The sequence below is a fragment of the Chiloscyllium plagiosum genome, unplaced genomic scaffold (assembly GCF_037043375.1).
Source record: "Chiloscyllium plagiosum isolate Xiang-an unplaced genomic scaffold, Cpla_swu_hap1 HiC_scaffold_29, whole genome shotgun sequence".
Taxonomy (NCBI): domain Eukaryota; kingdom Metazoa; phylum Chordata; class Chondrichthyes; order Orectolobiformes; family Hemiscylliidae; genus Chiloscyllium; species Chiloscyllium plagiosum.
Genome location: NW_028270167.1, coordinates 9,858,678 through 9,877,354, shown reverse-complemented (window position 1 = coordinate 9,877,354; position 18,677 = coordinate 9,858,678). Strand labels below are relative to the sequence as shown.

Below are 18,677 nucleotides of genomic sequence, written 5' to 3'. Positions count from 1 at the left end.
AAATGCATCAGGACGGGTATATGAATAGGAAGGGTTTAGTGGGATATGGGCCAAGTGATGGCAAATAGGACTAGATTAACTAGGATATCTGGTCGGCATGGACAATTTGGACCTAAGGGTCTGTTTCTATGCTGTACATCTCTATGACTCTATGACTATGACTGTATGAATTCTCTCATTGTCTTCAAGTACGCTTCAGTGCAATTCCTTCAATTACATAGCGGACTGACTCATTGTGTACCTGAACACAATGTATGTGCACAGCGAGCTTTCAAATTGCTTAAAACCAACTTTAGGAGTTCCAAATATGTACAACAATGTTGTTCAGTCTTTAATTTCTCAAATGAAATGTAAATGAAGATTTCATCCCAGCCTCACTCTCTTCTTCCTGTTGTGTATTGTACTCTGAGCCTCAGACAGCCACAACTGGACTCACTGCATTTACTCCAATGAAAGAAAGGCCATTGTAATAAAATGCTCAAATCTTGCAATACACTACAACTGCTATTTTTCAGAAGCATTGATAAAGTCAGTAACTGGCACTTGTTGGGGTTGGTTAGCTCACTTGGCTAGTCAGCTTTTTTGTAGTGTAGGGTGATGCCAACAGCATGGGTTCAGTTCCTGTTCTGGCTGAGGTTTCTATGCTGTTCCCATATTCTCAATTTTGCCCTGCACCTGAAGTGACCTTCATGGTAAACCACCACTAGTTGTCTCTCTCTAATAAAAACACTCCTCTGGGACTATGGCAACCTTACCTTTATTACTGGGCATCTGTGTTTTTCATATAAATATTCATATACAAGCATCTGTACAAACCAGCATTTTTTAAGAAGTCATAGATAATCTGTATAAGCTTGTCCAATGTGCGACCATCATCATAACAAACGTTCCTTTTTTCTCAAAGATTGTACCTCTGTAAATTCCAGATGAGATACTAAGCTTAGATTTGCAGAAAATTCATAAGGAATCATTCCCTTGTTATTCTCATGATGGAGATCTACAGCCCTGGTGCTATGTCTCAGAGCTATATCTCTGGAAGTTAGTATCACTGAGGATAGGGAGGTGGTGGTGGGTGGATAAGCTCACAAACTTAAAAGATAGTCAATTAAAAAATATATATCTACATTTACAGAGTCAGTGTTCAGCCAAGAGCAGCAGGTCCATAGGAACACCACTGCCTGCAAGACTCCCTTCAAGCCATGCACCATCCTGACTTGGAAATGTGTCACATTTCTTCCTTGTTACTAGGTCAAGCTCCCTTCCCTACAGCATTGTGGGTGCATCAACACCCTTGACGGACTGCAACAGTTCTAGAAGGTGGTTCACTATCATCTTACAAAGAGAAATTAGATTTGAGCAGTAAATACTGGCTTTGCCAGTAACACCCACATCCCATCAATGAATTAATAAATAAAAATGTAGATGTGTCAGAATGACAGAAAAGTCACATTTGCACTGCACCAACATGAATAAACTTTACAGCCCAACTGGGTGGCACAGTGGCTCAGTGGGTGGCACTGCTGCCTCACAGCACCAGGGTCCCAGGTTCAATTCCAGCCTTGGGCGACTGTCTGTGTGGAGTTTGCACGTTCTCCCCATGTCTGCGTCGGTTTGCTCTGGTTTCCTCCCACAGTCCAAAGATGTGCAGGCAAGGTGAATTGGCCATGCTAAATTGCCCATATTGCTAGGTGCATTAGTCAGAGTGAAACGGGTCTGGGTGAGTTATCCTTTGGAGGGTCAGTGTAGACTGGTTGGGCCGAAGGGCCTTTTTCCACACTGTAGAGAATCAAATCTACAACACAACTATTTTAATTTCCTAACACTGGGGTCTGCAGGTCTATAGGTTAAAATATCCAAAACCCAAGAGTGTGTTTTCAGCTCAAGACCTGATAGATGTTTCACTGACAGAATATTCACTGCAAATTTCAATAGATAAAGTCTTTTCCAAACTTCTGATCCAAAATCTAAGACCAACAATGACTTCCAGTTTAGCCATGAATTTAGTGACAAACCCTGTGTAGGGACACCTTGAGCAAACTAAGGACTCAATTGAGACCAACTGTATTCATCACAAAAGTGGGTCAAACCAACAGTGCACGTTGAAAATCTCTATTCAACAATCATAAGTTTTTATTATTCAAGAATAGAATACAAGGAAGTGAAGAGGGAGATGGCATGGGGCAGGGTGATACTAGGCACACAAGATGGCCACTGAGCCATCAGTTGGTCAACTTAACACACAACACACTTCACATTCAACAACCAAATATATGAACAAATCAACACCCATCTCTGGACTCATAGCAGAAGCGGTAATGCTAAGATTAGAACAAACAGTCATACTGCAAATTCAACCCAAACTCTGGGTCAGATATGTGGATGACACCTTTGTAATCATTAAAAACACAGAAATAGAGAACACACACTGGATCATCAACGCCACACTCACAGGAATCCGATTCACTCGAGAGGAAGAAAAGGACAACCAACTCCCATTCCTCGACGTGATAATACAGAGTACACCGAACGGAGAATTCACCACAAAGGTATACAGGAAAGCCACACACACAGACCAAGTCCTGAACTACGAAAGCAACAACCCCAACGCACACAAAAGAAGTTGCATCAAGACACTGTTCAAAAGGGCCACAACACACTGCAGTACACCAGAACTGCAAAAAGAGGAAGAACACCTATATAATGTATTCGCCAAAAACGGATAACCCCGCAATTTCATCAACAGATGCCTAAGGGAAAGACAACAGAATGAGGACATGCCACAACCCAAAGGACTAGCCACTTTACCATACATCAAGAACATTTCTGAACTGACAGCCAGACTACTACGACCACTAGGATTCATAACAGCACACAAACCAACAGCCACTCTCAGACAACAACTCACCAGAACGAAGGACCCGATACCCAGCATGAGCAAATCCAACGTGGTATACAAAATCCCATGCAAGGACTGCACAAAACACTACATAGGACAAACAGGAAGACAACTAACGATCCGAATCCATGAACACCAACTAGTCACGAAACGATACGACCAGCTATCCTTAGTAGCCACACAAGCAGATGACAAGCAACATGAGTTTGACTGGTACAACACTACTATTATAGGACAAGCCAAACAGAGAACAGCCAGGGAATTCCTAGAGGCATGACACTCATCCACTGGTTCAATCAATAAGCACATCGACCTGGACCCAATATACCGGCCACTGCAGCGGACAGCTAGAACTGACAACCGGAAGTGGCAGATTCAAACTACTACAAATGCCGGAGGAAAGATCACAGAAGCGCTTCACAGGAGGTTCCCAAGCACTGAGGATGTCACCTAGACAGGGGACGAAACGTCTGCAACACAAATTCCCAGCTCGGCGAACAGAACCACAACAACAAGCACCCGAGCTACAAGTCTTCGCACAAACCTTTAACACACAAGATGGCCGTTGGATCACAATATGGAGAGAAACAGCAGAGCAGATACAGACACTGCCTGGGGCCACCAGAATGCCAGCACAATGCACTCACAACCTAGTTGATTAGTTTAAGGCGGGTGGGGGGAGAGAATACACATGAGTTATGTACACTGCCCGCCAAAATATCTGGGTCCTGCCGAAAAGTCTGGGCCCAGCCAACACCTCTTATAGAAATGCTAACAGTTTGATACAGTTTGACTCAATACAGAGTGCTAATAGCCAGGGCTGCAGTAATCGTCCTTCTCAAGAAGAGCGATTAGCGCCCATTACTACAGCAATGGACTTCCGGACAGACATTGAAACTGACAATGTCTACACTGAAACTGACAATGACCACGCAGAACTTAACAAAGGCTGCGCTGGAACTGACGAAGACTGTATCGAAACTATCAACAATTATGCAATGATTGCCATAAACAAACCATGTTACAAAGACAGTAATCTCATCACTGACCTATTGTATCACAAGATGTATAAACGTGCTCCAGGTCAAGAGAAGACTCACAGCTGACCACTGTGCTGTTGGTGTCTTTCTCTCCCCGGAGCTCCGGTATTTCCTTGTGCAATGAACTCTGTCATTGAACCCCCGACTCTGACTCCGAGACTGGTGTTTTTCCCCACAACAGAAGGTTCCAGCAATTTAATTTGATTTTTTTTGTACTCAGTACATGTCCTATAGTGGTATCATTGAGCTTTCTGATCAGGGCTCTAATCTTTGAGAATACTGCAACAAAAAAGGCCATGTCTATGAATGCTTCTGAGCAGTCTTGATCCAGGTCCCCATTGGGCAAAAAGCCAAAGTACAAATTGCCCATAACATGACAGTCCCACCTAGAGGGACCACAGAATGACAAACATGAATGGTAAAATGGCACGGTCAGTGTCGTATTTGTACAAGACATTGGTCAGGCCACTTTTGGAATACTGTATTAAATTCTGGTCTCCTTGCTATAGGAAATATGTTGTTAAACTTGAAAGGGTGCAGAAAAGATTTACAAGGATGTTGCTGGGGTTGGAGGGTTTGAGCTATAGAGAGAGGCTGAATAGACTGAGGCTACTTTCCCTGGAGCATGAGAGGCTGAGGGGTGACCTTATAGAAGTTTATAAAATCATGAGGCACATGGATAGCCAAGATCTTTTCCCCAGGTTAGGGAAATTCAAAACTAGAGGACATAGGTTTAGGGTGAGAGGGGAAAGGTTTAAAAGGAACTAAGGGGCAACTTTTTCATGTAGAGAGTGGTGCAGGTATGGATTGAGCTGCCAGAGGAAGTGGTGGTGGCTGTTACAATTACAATATTTAAAAGGCATCTGGATAGGTATATGAATAGGAAGGACTTGGAGGGATATGGGCCAAATGCTGGCAAATGGAACTAGATTAGTTTAGGATATCTGGTCAGCATGGATGCGTTGGACTGAAGGGTCTGTTTCTGAGCTGTACAACTCTATGACTCTACTCTGTAGAGTCTAACATTGATTTTGGTTCTACGGGACATTGCTGAAGCAGAGTAAAGTAGGCATCATTCTGAATCAAACTTCCCCACCTCAAGCACTTCCATTCTTGGTGATCCATCAATTTTTATTCAAAAAGTCATTCATTTTGATTTGTCTCTATTTATCCAAATGCACAGTTAGCAAGCTTCTATCTTTCTGGAATCTTTTTGAGTTAAATAACTTTTCCCTTTTTTTTTTGAATAGTTCAACATTCACTGAATTGTTTGATAAGTCTATTTGTATATGAAATTAGCTCCAAGAAAAAATACTCAGGCTTTGTTCCGCTTATATTTAGTTTCTTTATCTAATCATGACGTCCAGCATGAAAATATCTCCATCTCCTTTCTTTACCATTATTAAACAATTTCCTCTGCTTAATTTTTTCATCTTCCTCTGTGGGGAAACTTTAAGATGTTGCATGCACTCATCAGGGTTTCTATATTAGGTCCAATGTCAGATTGTCATCCACGCTGAGTTTATATGGGCTGTGCCAACTACTGGCTGCCATACAATGGTTTCAATATTTGGACAACACACCCAAAATAGCCTTGCCTTATGCATTAGCTTACATTTTTCAATATTAAATGACACTCTCCATTCATCCACCCAGTCAGTCAGTGCCTCTGGATTTCTCTTGAACAATGTCACTGCGTCATTTTCCTCAACTGCTTTACTTTCCCACAGCACTTACTGTCACTCACAAATATTCCAGCAGCAATAACCCCACCAATGTCACTATTATTTACTACAGGGGCTCGGACTGAATCCCTGTGAGACTCTGTCAATCACAACTGCCCAATTAGAATTTTTATCAATAATAACTACCTCCTGTTTCCCATTATCTATCTGATTAAAAATCCAATTTACAACTTTATCTTGTGGCCTACAAGCTTTCATTTCAGCCATTAGTCATCAAACTATGGACTTGCATTGAAGAGTACCTCCCATTGCAGAGATACTCCATCATCTATGGGCATTGATTACTTTTGTTGGGGAATTAGTTCATGACAGACAACAATGGAGAGAACTACCACCTGTATATATTATTCCTCTAAGCAGAGCACTCTGAATTTACTCATTTAGATTTGCCCTTTGAGTGCTAATTAGGAACTTAGCAACAGGAGTTAGCTATTTGGCCCATTCAAGTTATTCTACTATTCAATTAGATCCTGTAACTTGCGTGCATCTAGCCATCTTTTTCCCATTGCCACTTCAGCCTTTGCCAAAAATCCATCAATCTCCACTTTCAAATTTTTAGTTGGATCACCCCTTCCCACACCCATCCTCTCACCCTGCCCTCCAACATTAACAGCTCAATAGGGGAGAGAATTCCAGATTTCCACGACCACTGCAGGAAGAAGTGCTCCCTGGCATCAACAGTGGTCACCATCTCTAATTTTAAGGCATTTCCCACCTCAGAAATAGTTTCCCTATCAATTCCTGATATGTTGATCATTCATTAGCCTACTTTTAATGACATTATTGTTATTACCTACTGTGGAATATGAAACGTGGATCTCCTCTTTACAATGACAGTCTCACCCTTTAATATTATTCTTACAGTCTATTTATTTCATGGTGTGAGTAGGGTTCAGCAACATTGCCCAGGAACATAGTTTCTCATGAAATTCCCCATTTATACTGTCAGATGGATTCTATAACAGCTGGATCAGAAAAACATCTATTATGTATGCATAGTTATTCAAAACTTTGACAATGTGGAGCTGCTTCTGAGATAGTCACATTAGCCAGCAAGTCAACAAACTGCAGTGTTGTCCTATTCATGTGCACTGGGCCATCCAGCTTGCCTGCAGCCAATAACAATGGCTATTTCCACCCCTTCTGGCAAGTTCAGATCATCACCATGGACAGTACTCTTACTGTATGTTACACTCGGATTCTCATGGTCTCTAAAGAGGTAAACTTAAATGAATGAACGTGTACCTTCAGTGCACAAAATAATAACCTTCATAATGTTGACATTACTCATTTGTGCCTCCAACTATTGAAAATAGTCAGCATGCTTTGGTCAGCACAGCTGGCTGCTTTGTGATACAGAGAAACACCAACAGTGCTGGTTCAATTTCTGTACCAGCTGATGTCACCATGAAGGTACTATGTACTTGACCTCCTTACCTGAGCCATGGTAACACTCATATTAAACCCCCACCAGTTGCATTTCTCTATGAGAGAGCAGCCCAATGGTCATCTGAGACTATGATTACTTTACCTTAACCCCAAGGAGAACCTCTTAAGATAGGTATCTCTTACTTCATATAAAACCAGGGCAAAAAACAACTGAAGTGCACCACACTGACATGAATACCAAGACACAGTAACTAAATGAGATCAAATCACCGAAGCCCTACTGGCAGATCCTTCATTATTGAGATGACTGATGGTGGTTTAACATGAGAGTCACCATATCTCAGGTGAGCTGAGACATTGAAAAGGAGAGCTTGTCATGGTAACTTCAGCTGGTGCAGGTATCAAAGCCACGCTGCTGGTACCAACCTATACTGTAAGCAGCCAACTGAGCTATCTGAGCACGTGCTAAATTAGGTGACATCTAACTGAGGGAACAAGAAACTACTAAGAACCTCTGTGAACAGAAAAACAGAGAAGGAACTAGAGAATTGTTCCACATCCTCTCAGTTAGATCCCAATGCTTCAGTAAATCAAACTCAACATTCTTGTCTCCATCAGGATTTGTGAGGTGTCTGTTCCATTAGCCTGGCATTTGGCCCAACACACACACATTGTTCATTTGCAACATCTTCCACTCTTACCAACTCTAGCCTCAATTCCCCAGTTGTATGAAACTATTGTCCAAATCCCATTGGCTGACGATACCTTAACAAGTTTTTTGGTTTCCTTGTTCTCCAAAATATGCCCGCCTTGACAAGCACTTGGTTCCATGGGGAGCTCGGTACAAATGCAGATAGTGAGTGAGAACATTCAATCTTTTCACTTCATGGATTATTAAGATAAATGGCATGGAGCTACTGTAGCCACATTATTTAAGTCTATTATTTCATTAAATTGCCTGTATGCCAAACTGGTGTTGCTAACAAATCCTGGTGTTCATCTTAAAAGTTTCTCCTGCAGTTTAGGCAGCAGCACTAAAAGTAGCCTTTAATAATATTTTAGAATAACAAAACTCATATAAGGACAAACCAGCGAATATGAAATACGAGCAAAATGTACAGTATTGTTGGTTATGTTTTTGGACGAGTGATCCAGAGGTCAGAACTAATAATCTAGCAAACATGAGTTCAAACTTCCACCAGCAGTAGATTTCAATTTCAATGAAATCTGATATTAATAAGAGTGACAATGAAACTGTTAGATTGTCATAACATCTTAACTGAATCATTATCCTTCAGGATGAAGGAAGCCTGGCTTTATGTGTTTCTAGCTCTGACATCAATGGACCTCATTCTTAAATGCCCTCTGAGATGACACAGACAGACACTTTGTAGCATTAAAACAGACATGGACACTCACATTGCACAACCTGTAATTCAGAGCAACAAAAAGGTTGGGTAATACATTCCGACTTTGTCACCAATGCCCACAGCAGGTTTAGAAAATAATATTTGTGATTTTCCCGAGCTTTGTGCACTGCATACCTATCATGTCGACACTTTTCTGTTGGAAGACTGTCATCAACAAACTTCACTTCCCCTTTGCGACTTTGTTTATGGGGGGGTGGGGAGGGTGGGGGAAGTCTTGTGGTGGTAGTGTCCCTACCTCTAGGCCAGCAGGCCTGGATTTAAGTCCCACCTGCTCCAGAGATGTGTCACGACATGTTTGAACAGGTTGATCAGTGATTTTGAGGGTGGGCATTCACAGAGATCAGCCCAACATGGCTTCAAATAATGAAAAGCAGTTCTAAATGAGGGCCACTGGACCCGGAACATTCCCTCTGCTCTCTCTGCACAGATGCAGCCAATTCTGCTGAGATTCTGTTTTGGTTTCAGATTTCCAGCATCTGCAGTTCTTTTGTTTTATATTATTACTTCAACTGTAATGATTCCATTGTCTCACCAACCCCCAATTCATTTATATAGCACCGCATCCCTCTCAATTCTTATCATTGTGCTGTGTCCAAAACTAAATTAAAACACAATGTTTCCCAGCAAAGGAAACAAATATTCTGATTTCAGCCCAAATGAATAATAAAAGGCGTTCAGTTGCTATTTTATGTGGATGCAGAAAATGCATGAGTGCTTGGTGGGGTGGGGGAGGGGTGGTGATAGAGAGATTTCCAGCTCTCAATGTTGATAAGTAGCCTGTATCAACCCTATATGTGCCCATACTTCTGAACAGCAACACCAGAGGGGGAAGCTAATTGGAAAGTCCTCCATTCTATTGTCTAACAATAAAGGGGAATCCCAGAGGGGACATACAGCATTGCTCTGTGTGTCAGCCCTAGAGTCTGTGTACCAACCAGTAGAAAAATACATCCTGTAGCAAAACATCCAAATAAAGAAATACTTGAGAGGGGAGGGCTATTTACCAGTGTGTGTTTAACTATTCTACTTCCCATTCACAGTCTGGTAAAATTACAAATGTTGACTGTAATTCCATTTTGTGGTATAGATGTGTCCTTTAATCTTTTGTTCACAAACAGAATGCTGAGGACCAGTTGGACCGGATGGGTCTGTTTCCGTGCTGTGCACCTCTACAACTCCATGACTATGATAATTCATTGTCTGCGATTGATATGTTTCTCAGTGTGATGCGTTTAACTATAACTGAAAGCAACTCTAGCTTTCAAGCATTTAGCTTGGATTGCACAAAGAACCAGTTTGGACCCCAGTAACTGACCATTCACATTTCAAGCAGGATTGTAAAATGAGAAATTCATTTGAAATGAGCGGATAATCCGAATTCATTTCCACAACACCTGCTAACTTCATTATTTGAAATTGTCTCTTTTTACACTGAACCCCCTTCAAACCACTGCTAAATGAAATCCTCTATGAAACCTAGCCTGTGACTCTACAATGGAATTGATAAAGAACTGGACGGAGTGGCCACTTATACATTAAACAGCGAGGAGCGAACTGAGAGCGAAAATTACGCATCTGACCGCCCCAAGCAAACCTTGACAAATTCCCACTGGGGCTTTCCGTTGTCAAGTGGAAAAAACAATCAATTATTTTTCCATCGGTTCTGACATGTCACCAGGGGTCGGACTGCGCCGCGTTTACTGAGAATAATTCCGGGCTCGCACCTAACTCCGGGACACGTGCAAATACATCTGAACACTTCCCATCATGTGGAATGGGGTGAGAAACAGAAAGACAACGATAGAGAGAGGGAGACAGACAGAGTGTGGCAGACAGAGAGAGAGAGACACACACACACACACACAGAGTGTGACAGACAGACAGAACACATTTCTGACAGCTTCCTCATAGTTGCAAAAATCTATTTCCTTAAAGTGCATTCGAAGGTTTTGTTTTAAAGATACGTTGTCTTTTTAAAGCTTTACAAAGATGCTTCATTAAGAACTGTACCGATAAATGAAAGCTGTTATGTGACGTTAGTTGATTAGTGACACTGAGTCTACCGGAGAGAGGAATTTTGTCCAATTGTCGTTACTTCCAGCGAACAGGATAAAAGAGATCTCCAGCCAACACACCCCCACCCCCTTTTCATCATCAGAATCAAACAAAAGTGGAAAAATTATCTAAAATTCTGTAGAGATTTTGCAACTAGACATTGTCCCGAATCTGCACTACAGACACTTGCATTGTTTAGTCCAGACAGCGCACACTGGGGATTCTACTGCAACAGTATTTCAGAATTTTCAGTTCATTGCACCTTGCAGAAATTTATCATTCAGAGACAGGTCCATCAGAGATGGCACAGCTGATTAACACTTTCAGATGTGAGTCCCTGCTAGGAAAAGGCTCTCTCTCTCTCTCTGGAATGCTGCTGCGGACTCTGCCCGGCACTGGGTCTGTCTGAGGGAGATGGTCCCTGGATGGAGCCGAGAATTTCGATGGAAATGGGGCTTGACTCTGAAGCGAGCAGGAGTGGTGAACATTCCTGTAAAGCCAGCCACACACCTCCTGCGAATGGGCAGCCTCTGTAGTCAGACTACCCTGCGTGTCAACTCCATCCGACCAATATTTCAGCTCACCCTCTACATGGGGGTCTCCGCTCCAATTCTCCCCCAACACCACGGGCTTGCCTGGTGTGTGTATGTATCGGGGCGAGGGTCACCTTGTGAGCTGGGATGAGGAGGGGATGGAGAATCCTGTAGAGGGTCCGGAGTGGAGCACCCAGCACCCACACCAAACAGTCTGAACAAGGATCAACAATGAATGAAAAATAAGGTACTAGGAAACAAAACGCCAGGGCAGCTGCAGGGAAATAAATACATTTGCTCGGTTCGATTTTTCATCTACAATGCCAAAATAAAAACAGCATGCTTTTTATTTCTGGAAAATTGGGTCCCTCAGTCATTGCTATCCGCTTGTGATAAAAGGAAGAAACTGCTTCTTTTAAACAGACATTGGAAGACTGTGTATCGGAGGCTTTGATTATCGTTGATACAATCTATAATCCTAACACGCTCACATCATTACGTAGACAGGAGTTACTTTTCCCTCCTCAAATCATACAATTACCCTCAATATAATCACCCTCAATACATTTACCCTCATACAATTACCCTCAATATAATCACCCTCTATACATTTACCCTCATACAATTACCCTCAATATAATCACCCTCAATACATTTACCCTCATACAATTACCCTCAATATAATCACCCTCTATACATTTATCACCCTCCATACATTTACCCTCATACAATTTCCCTCAATATAATCACCCTCTATACATTTATCACCCTCTATACATTTACCCTCATATAATTACCCTCAATATAATCACCCTCTATACATTTATCACCCTCTATACATTTACTCTCATACAATTGTCCTCAATACAATCACCCTCTATACATTTACACTCATGCAATTACCCTCAATATAATCGCCTCATTACAATCACCCTCCATGCAATCAGCCTCATTATAATCATCTCAATACAATCACCCCGATACATCACTCCAATGTAATCACCCTCAATAAATCTTCCTGAATACAACCATCCTCAATGTAATTGGCCTTAAATCGTTGATGTAAAAGTACTGATTCCATACTTGCCTTTGGTGAAAATGCTCATATTTAAGAGAAACGTGCTTTATATTTAGAACATTTAAGAAGCTCCACATTCAAAACTCATTTTTAAACAAAAATCAACCCTGTCTACAGTAAATAATTAAAGATTGCAATCAACAAAATGGATCATATTTGTTTAACATAACAGGCAGCAAATTACATTGTACTTCTCATCTCACCCGTTTGAAAAGACATTGGACGTACCTCGAGTTAAAGAATACACCAGGAGTAGAGTGGTCAGCCACATACCATAAACACCTATTTCCCTGTGTGTATGTGTGTGTGTGTGTGTGTTAAGTCTCAGTGCAGTACAGAGAGAGAGAGAGAGAGAGCTCTGATCCTGAGCTTTGGTAACCGGAGTGTGCGAGGTGAAGGTAACCAGCGGTTCCCAGCGACTGCCTACTCGGGACATGTCATCACTTGCAAGGTGGAGGATAGGAACCTCGCCCCGCCCAGCTCCAGAAATCTGGAGATAACACACACACACACGCACGCAACAGTCACCGTGCGTACTGTGTACACCAGCTAACGAAACCAGACTGTCTGATCGTTTTTTTTAAAACAGCAAAACCAAATAACATCGGTGGATTTGCTCAGGAGGAAGGAGACGAGCCCCCATGAGAATGAAAGCAGGGGAAATAGTGATAGTTTTGACTATATCCATGCAGAGAGCTCGTGTAGACACCACGTGTCCCTGATGCTGCACGACTCGAGGGGTTAAAACCCACCGGGATTTTAACACTTGTCAGTTAAAGGGACAAATCACACTGTAAGGTTTCTTTTAAAAAGGAGAAAAAGGATGCCAATTTTCGATTTAAAAAGTCACCGAAAGCCTGCCTTGTCTTTACGAATTCAGAGAGATGATAGCAACAAAAAGCCAGGATGCTAAACGATGTTATGTGTTCACGGAGTCGTTACTGTCCGGGTTGCAAAGATCATGTGAAGTCAGCGAGGCTGGTCTTTTGTGTTAAAGAGATGTGTGTTTTATTTGAAAGGCTTTGAACTGCCAGCCAATGGACAAAAAGATCTGAGGGCAGGAAAAGAATTAACATTGGACAAGGGCTGGGGGAAGCGGGGCTCAGCAGAGAATTTTTTTCACAAGGAAAATCGCGGTGAGAAGCAGAGAGAGCAGGAACTGTCTTAGAGTGACCCTTCAGCACAATCTGTCATGATTCAGGCTTTGATTCCAAAAAATAAATGTGGGAAATGCAAGCATTTTACTTTTTTAAAAAGATGATATATTACACACATGTTAAATCTACGGACTGTCAAATGTCCCCGGAGATGGGAAAGTGGGTCTCAGTGGCACTTGACCCAGACACAAGTTGAAAAGTTTCAAATCTTTCCTAAAAGTTTTTGTTCCAGCCGTGTGTGTGTCTAGACTCCCTCTACTGGCCAAATGCTTCATTGTACAAAAAGCGTCCATGGATTTTCTGTTTCAGGGTCATAGACCGGAACAGTGCAAGGAGGCCATTCAGTCACAGTGACTATACTAGCTCTTATAAAAGAGCTATTTCACTCTCCGCCCCGCCCCTCCCCTTCCGGTTCTTTAATTATATCCAACTCACCTTCCACCAATATTCCAAAGAATCTCAGTGGTTAAAAAAAATCCGTTCCAAAACCAAAAGCTTTGACAAAGTCTCAGTTGTGAAGTTTTCGATATTTGTCATTTGTGTGGTAGTGAGAAGTGAGGACGGTGAAGGAAATACTGCTGGACTATAAGGAGTCAAGCGAAAGAGAAATAAATGCCCACACGTTTGAGACAGGAACTCCCAAATCACAAAAAGAAGTCACAAAAGACACACGCGAAGATAAAACGAAATGGAACATGAATATTCATTTCAATATTTAAACTGGACACTCTCCGTTGGTGCTCTGAAACGGATTCATTCACCAATGGATTCGTTTTGAAAATATACTCTTCCGGGAAACAGATCCTTCGGTCCAACCCGTCCATGCCGACCAGATATCTCAACCCAATCTAGTCCCACCTGCCAGCAGCCAGCCCATATCCCTCCAAACCCTTCCTAATCATATACCCATCCAAATTCCTTTTAAATGTTGCAATTGAACCAACCTCCACCACTTCTTCTGGCAGCTCATTCCACACACGTACCACCCTCTGCATGAAAAAGTTGCCCCTTAGGTCTCTTTTATATCTTTCCCCTCTCACCCTAAACCTATGCCCTCCAGTTCTGGACTCCCCCACCCCAGGGAAAAGACTTCGTCTATTTATCATATCCATGCCCCTCATGATTTTATAAACCTCTATAAGATCACTCCGCAGCCTCCGATGCTCCAGGGAAAACAGTCCTAGCCTGTTCAGCCTCTCCCTACAGCGCAAATCCTCCAATCTCTATGATTCTATGAATGTGTTCACAGAATCACAGAATCTCAGGAGGGCATTCCCATGATGGGCCAAATAGCCTCCTTTTGCATGTTAGAATTCTGAAAGTTATTTGACCCATCATGACTTCACCCACTCTTCCAACAAGCGTCATTACCCAGTGTCAATGTCCTGCTTTCGACCTGTCTCCATGCACACTGTATCTATCGAAAGAACCATCTTGTGCCCGTCCTCACTGCCTCAATTGAATCTGTCTCCACTACAAGTTATTTGGGTGGAATTGAGAAATAGGAAAGAGATGATAACCTTATTAGGATTGTATGAAAGACCCAATAATAGTCAGCGGGTAATTGCGAAACAAATTTGTAAGGGGATCTCAGCTATCTGTAAGAATAAGAGGGTGGTTATGGTAGGGGATTTTAACTTTCCAAACATAGACTGGGACTGCCATGATGTTAAGGGTTTAGATGGAGAGGAATTTGTTAAGTGTGTACAAGAAAATTTTCTGATACAGTATGTGGATGTACCTACTAGAGAACGTGAAAGACTTGAATTACTCTTGGGAAATAAGGCAGGGCAGGTGACTGAGGTGTCAGTGGGAGAGCACTTTGGGGCCAGCGACCATAATTCTATTAGTTTTAAAATAGTGATGGAAAAGGATAGACCAGATCTAAAAGTTGAAGTTCTAATTTGGAGGAAGGCTATTTTTGATGGTATTAGGCAAAAACTTTCAAAAGCTGACTGGGGCAGATGTTCACAGGTAAAGGGACGGCTGGAAAAAAAAGGAAGCCTTCAGAAATGAGATAATGAGAGTCCAGAGAAAGTATATTCCTGTTAGGGTGAAAGGAAAGTCTGGTAGGTGTAGGGAATGCTGACTGGCTAAAGTAATTGAAGTTTTGGTAAAGAAACAGAATGAATCTTATGTCAGGTATAGACAGAATAGAGCAAGTGAATACTTAGCTGAAAATGTGTTGCTGGAAAAGCACAGTAGGTCAGGCAGCATCCAAGGAGCAGGAGAATCGACGTTTTGGGCATGAGCCCTTCTTCAGGAATCTTCAGGAATTGCTGCTCCTTGGATGCTGCCTGACCTGCTGCGCTTTTCCAGCAACACATTTTCAGCTCTGATCTCCAGCATCTGCAGTCCTCACTTTCTCCAAGTGAATACTTAGAGTATAAAGGAAGTAGGAGTATAATTAAGAGGAATTCAGGAGGGCAAAAAGGGGACATGAGATAGCTTTGGCAAATAGCATTAAGGAGAATGCAAAGGGATTCTATAAATATATTAAGGACAAAAGGGTAACTAAGGATAGAAAAGGGCATCTCAGAGATTAGCAAGACAGCCTATGTATGGAAGAGCATGAGATAGGGGAGCTACTAAATGAGTATTTTGCATCATTGTTTACTGTGGAGAAGGACATGAAGACATCGAATATGGGGAAATAGATGGTGACATCTTGAAAAATGTCCATATTACAAAGGAGGTGCTGGATGTCTTGAAATACATAAAAGTGGATAAATCTCCAGGACCTGATCAGGTGTAACCTAGAACTCTGTGGGAAGCTAGGGAATTGATTGCTGAAACCCTTGCTGAGATATTTGTATTTCAATAGTCAAAACTGAGGTTCCGGAAGACTGGAGGTTGGTTAATGTGGTACCATTATTTAAGAAAGTTGGTAAGGAAAAACCAGGGAACTATGGACCGGTGAGCCTGACGTCAGTGGTGGGCATGTTGTTGGAGGGAATCCTGAGAGATAGAATGTACGCGCATTTGAAAAGGCAAGGACTGATTAGGGATAGTCAACATGGCTTTGTGTATGGGAAATCATGTCTTACAAACTTGATAGCGCTTTTTTGAAGAAGTAACAAAGAGGATTGATGAGATCAGAGCAGTGGATGTGATAACTATGGACTTCAGTAACGCATTCAACAAGATTCTTCATAGTAGACTGGTTAGCAAGGTTAGATTCCATGGAATACAGGGAGAACTAGCCATTTGGATATGGAATTGGTTCAAAAGTTCAAGACAGAGGGTGGTGGTGGAGGGTTGTTTTTCAGACTGGAGGCCTGTGGCCAGTGGAGTGCCACAGGGATCGGTGCTGGGTCCACTGCTCTACGTCATTTATATAAATGATTTAGATGTGAGCATAAGAGGTATAGTTAGTAAGTTTGCAGATGACACCAATATTGGAGGTATAATGGACAGCGAAGAAGGTTACCTCAGAGTACAATAGGATCTTGATCAGATGGGCCAGTGGGCTGAGGAGTGGCAGATGGAGTTTAATTCAGATAAATGTGAAGTGCTGCATTTTGGAAAGGCAAATCAGAGCAGGAGCATTACACTTAATGGTAAGGTCCTGGGGAGTGTTGCTGAACAAAGCGACCTTGGAGTGCAGGTTCATAGCTCCTTGAAAGTGGAGTCTCATGTAGATAGGATAATGAAGAAGGCGTTTAGTATGCTTTCCTTTATTGGTCAGAGCTTTGATTACAGGAGTTGTGAGGTCATGTCGCAGGGATACAAGACATTGGTTAGGCCACTGTTGGAATATTGGTGCAATTCTGGTCTCCTTCCTATCGGAAAGATGTTGTGAAACTTGAGAGGGTTCAGAAAAGATTTACAAGGATGTTGCCAGGGTTGAAGAATTTGAGCTGTAGGGAGAGGCTGAATAGGCTGGGGCTGCTTTCCCTGGAGCATCAGAGGCTGAGGGGTGATCTTATAGAGGATTATAAAATCATGAGGGGCATGGATAGGATAAATAGACAAATTCTTTTCCCTGGGGTCGGGGAGTCCAGAACTAGAGGGTATAGGTTTAGGATGAAAGGGGAAAGATATAAAAAGGATCTAAGGGACAATATTTTCACACAGAGGGTGGTGTGTGCATGGAACGAGCTGCCAGAGGAAGTGGTGGAGACAATGACAACATTTAAAAGGCATCTGGATGGGTACATGAATTGGAAGGATTTAAAGGGAGATGGGCCAAATGTTGGCAAATGGGACTAATTCAGGGTGTCTGGTCAGCATGGATGAGTTGGGCCGAAGGGTCTGTTTCCTTGCTATACATCTCTTTGACTCTATGACTAAGAAAGTGCATTCCAGACCCTAACTACTCACTGTATGATAATGTTTTCTCTCACCTTGAATTTATTACTTTTGGAAGTCATTTTAAACCTGTGTCCTCTGGTTCTTGGCCACATTAGGAGTGAAAGCAGTTTCTGCGTACCTACTATGTACCATGGAATCCCTACAGCATGGAAACAGGCCATTCAGCCAAGGATGCCTGCCTTGAAGAAGTTTTCCTCCTCTCTCTACAAGACTCTATGCTACTTTTTCCCCACCCCCACCCTCCGCTAGCTTATCTCTCCACGCTTCAGGCTCTCTGCCTTTATTCCTGATGAAGGGCTTTTGCCCGAAATATCGATTTTGCTGCTCGTCGGATGCTGCCTGAATTGCTGTGCTCTTCCAGCACCACTGATCCATTCAGCCCAACAAGTCCACACCAACTCTCCATAGAGAATCCCACCCAGACCCTTTCCCTATAACTTTGCATGTTTACCCCTGGCTAATGCATGTAGCCTACACATCCCTGAACACTATGGGTAATTTAGTATGGCAATTCACCTAATCTGCACGTCTTTGGAGTGTGTGAAGAACTGCAGCATCTGAGGAAACATGGGGAAAATGTGCAAACTCCACACAGTTGCCTGAGGATGGAATCAAACCCAGGTCCCTGGTGCTGTAAGGCAACAGTACTAACTATTGAGTCATCATGCCACCCAATATCCTGTAATCTATCCAGTCTGCTCATGATTTTGAAAACCTCCATCAGCTGACTTTTTAGCCTCCTTCTCCCAATTCCTTCAAACTATCCTCGTCACTAAAGGTCCTGAAGTATTCTTGTAAATCAATTATAGATTCGTACTGCACAGAAACAGATCCCTCGGTCCAACTCATCTGTGCCGACCAGATATCCCAATCTGTCCCAGTCTCATTTACCACCATTTGGCCCATATCCCTCTCAACCTTTCTAATTTGTCCACCCATCCAGATGTCTTTTAAATATTGTATTTGTACCCACGTCCACCACTTCCTCTGCCAGCTTGTTCCATACACCACCCTCTGTGTGGAAAAGTTAACCCTTGTGT

General features: G+C 42.4%; 1 protein-coding gene across 1 annotated transcript in view; it reads right to left on the bottom strand.

Moving 5' to 3' along the window:
* The window catches only part of dscaml1 (Down syndrome cell adhesion molecule like 1), a 586,372-nt gene extending 573,821 nt beyond the window's left edge, over positions 1-12,551 (bottom strand). The window contains exon 1 of the mRNA XM_043676579.2: positions 12,395-12,551. Within this exon, the coding sequence (XP_043532514.1) occupies positions 12,395-12,437 (43 nt within the window). The 5' untranslated portion in view covers positions 12,438-12,551. The remainder of the gene's footprint in view (positions 1-12,394) is intronic.
* Between the last annotated feature and the right edge of the window lie 6,126 nt (positions 12,552-18,677).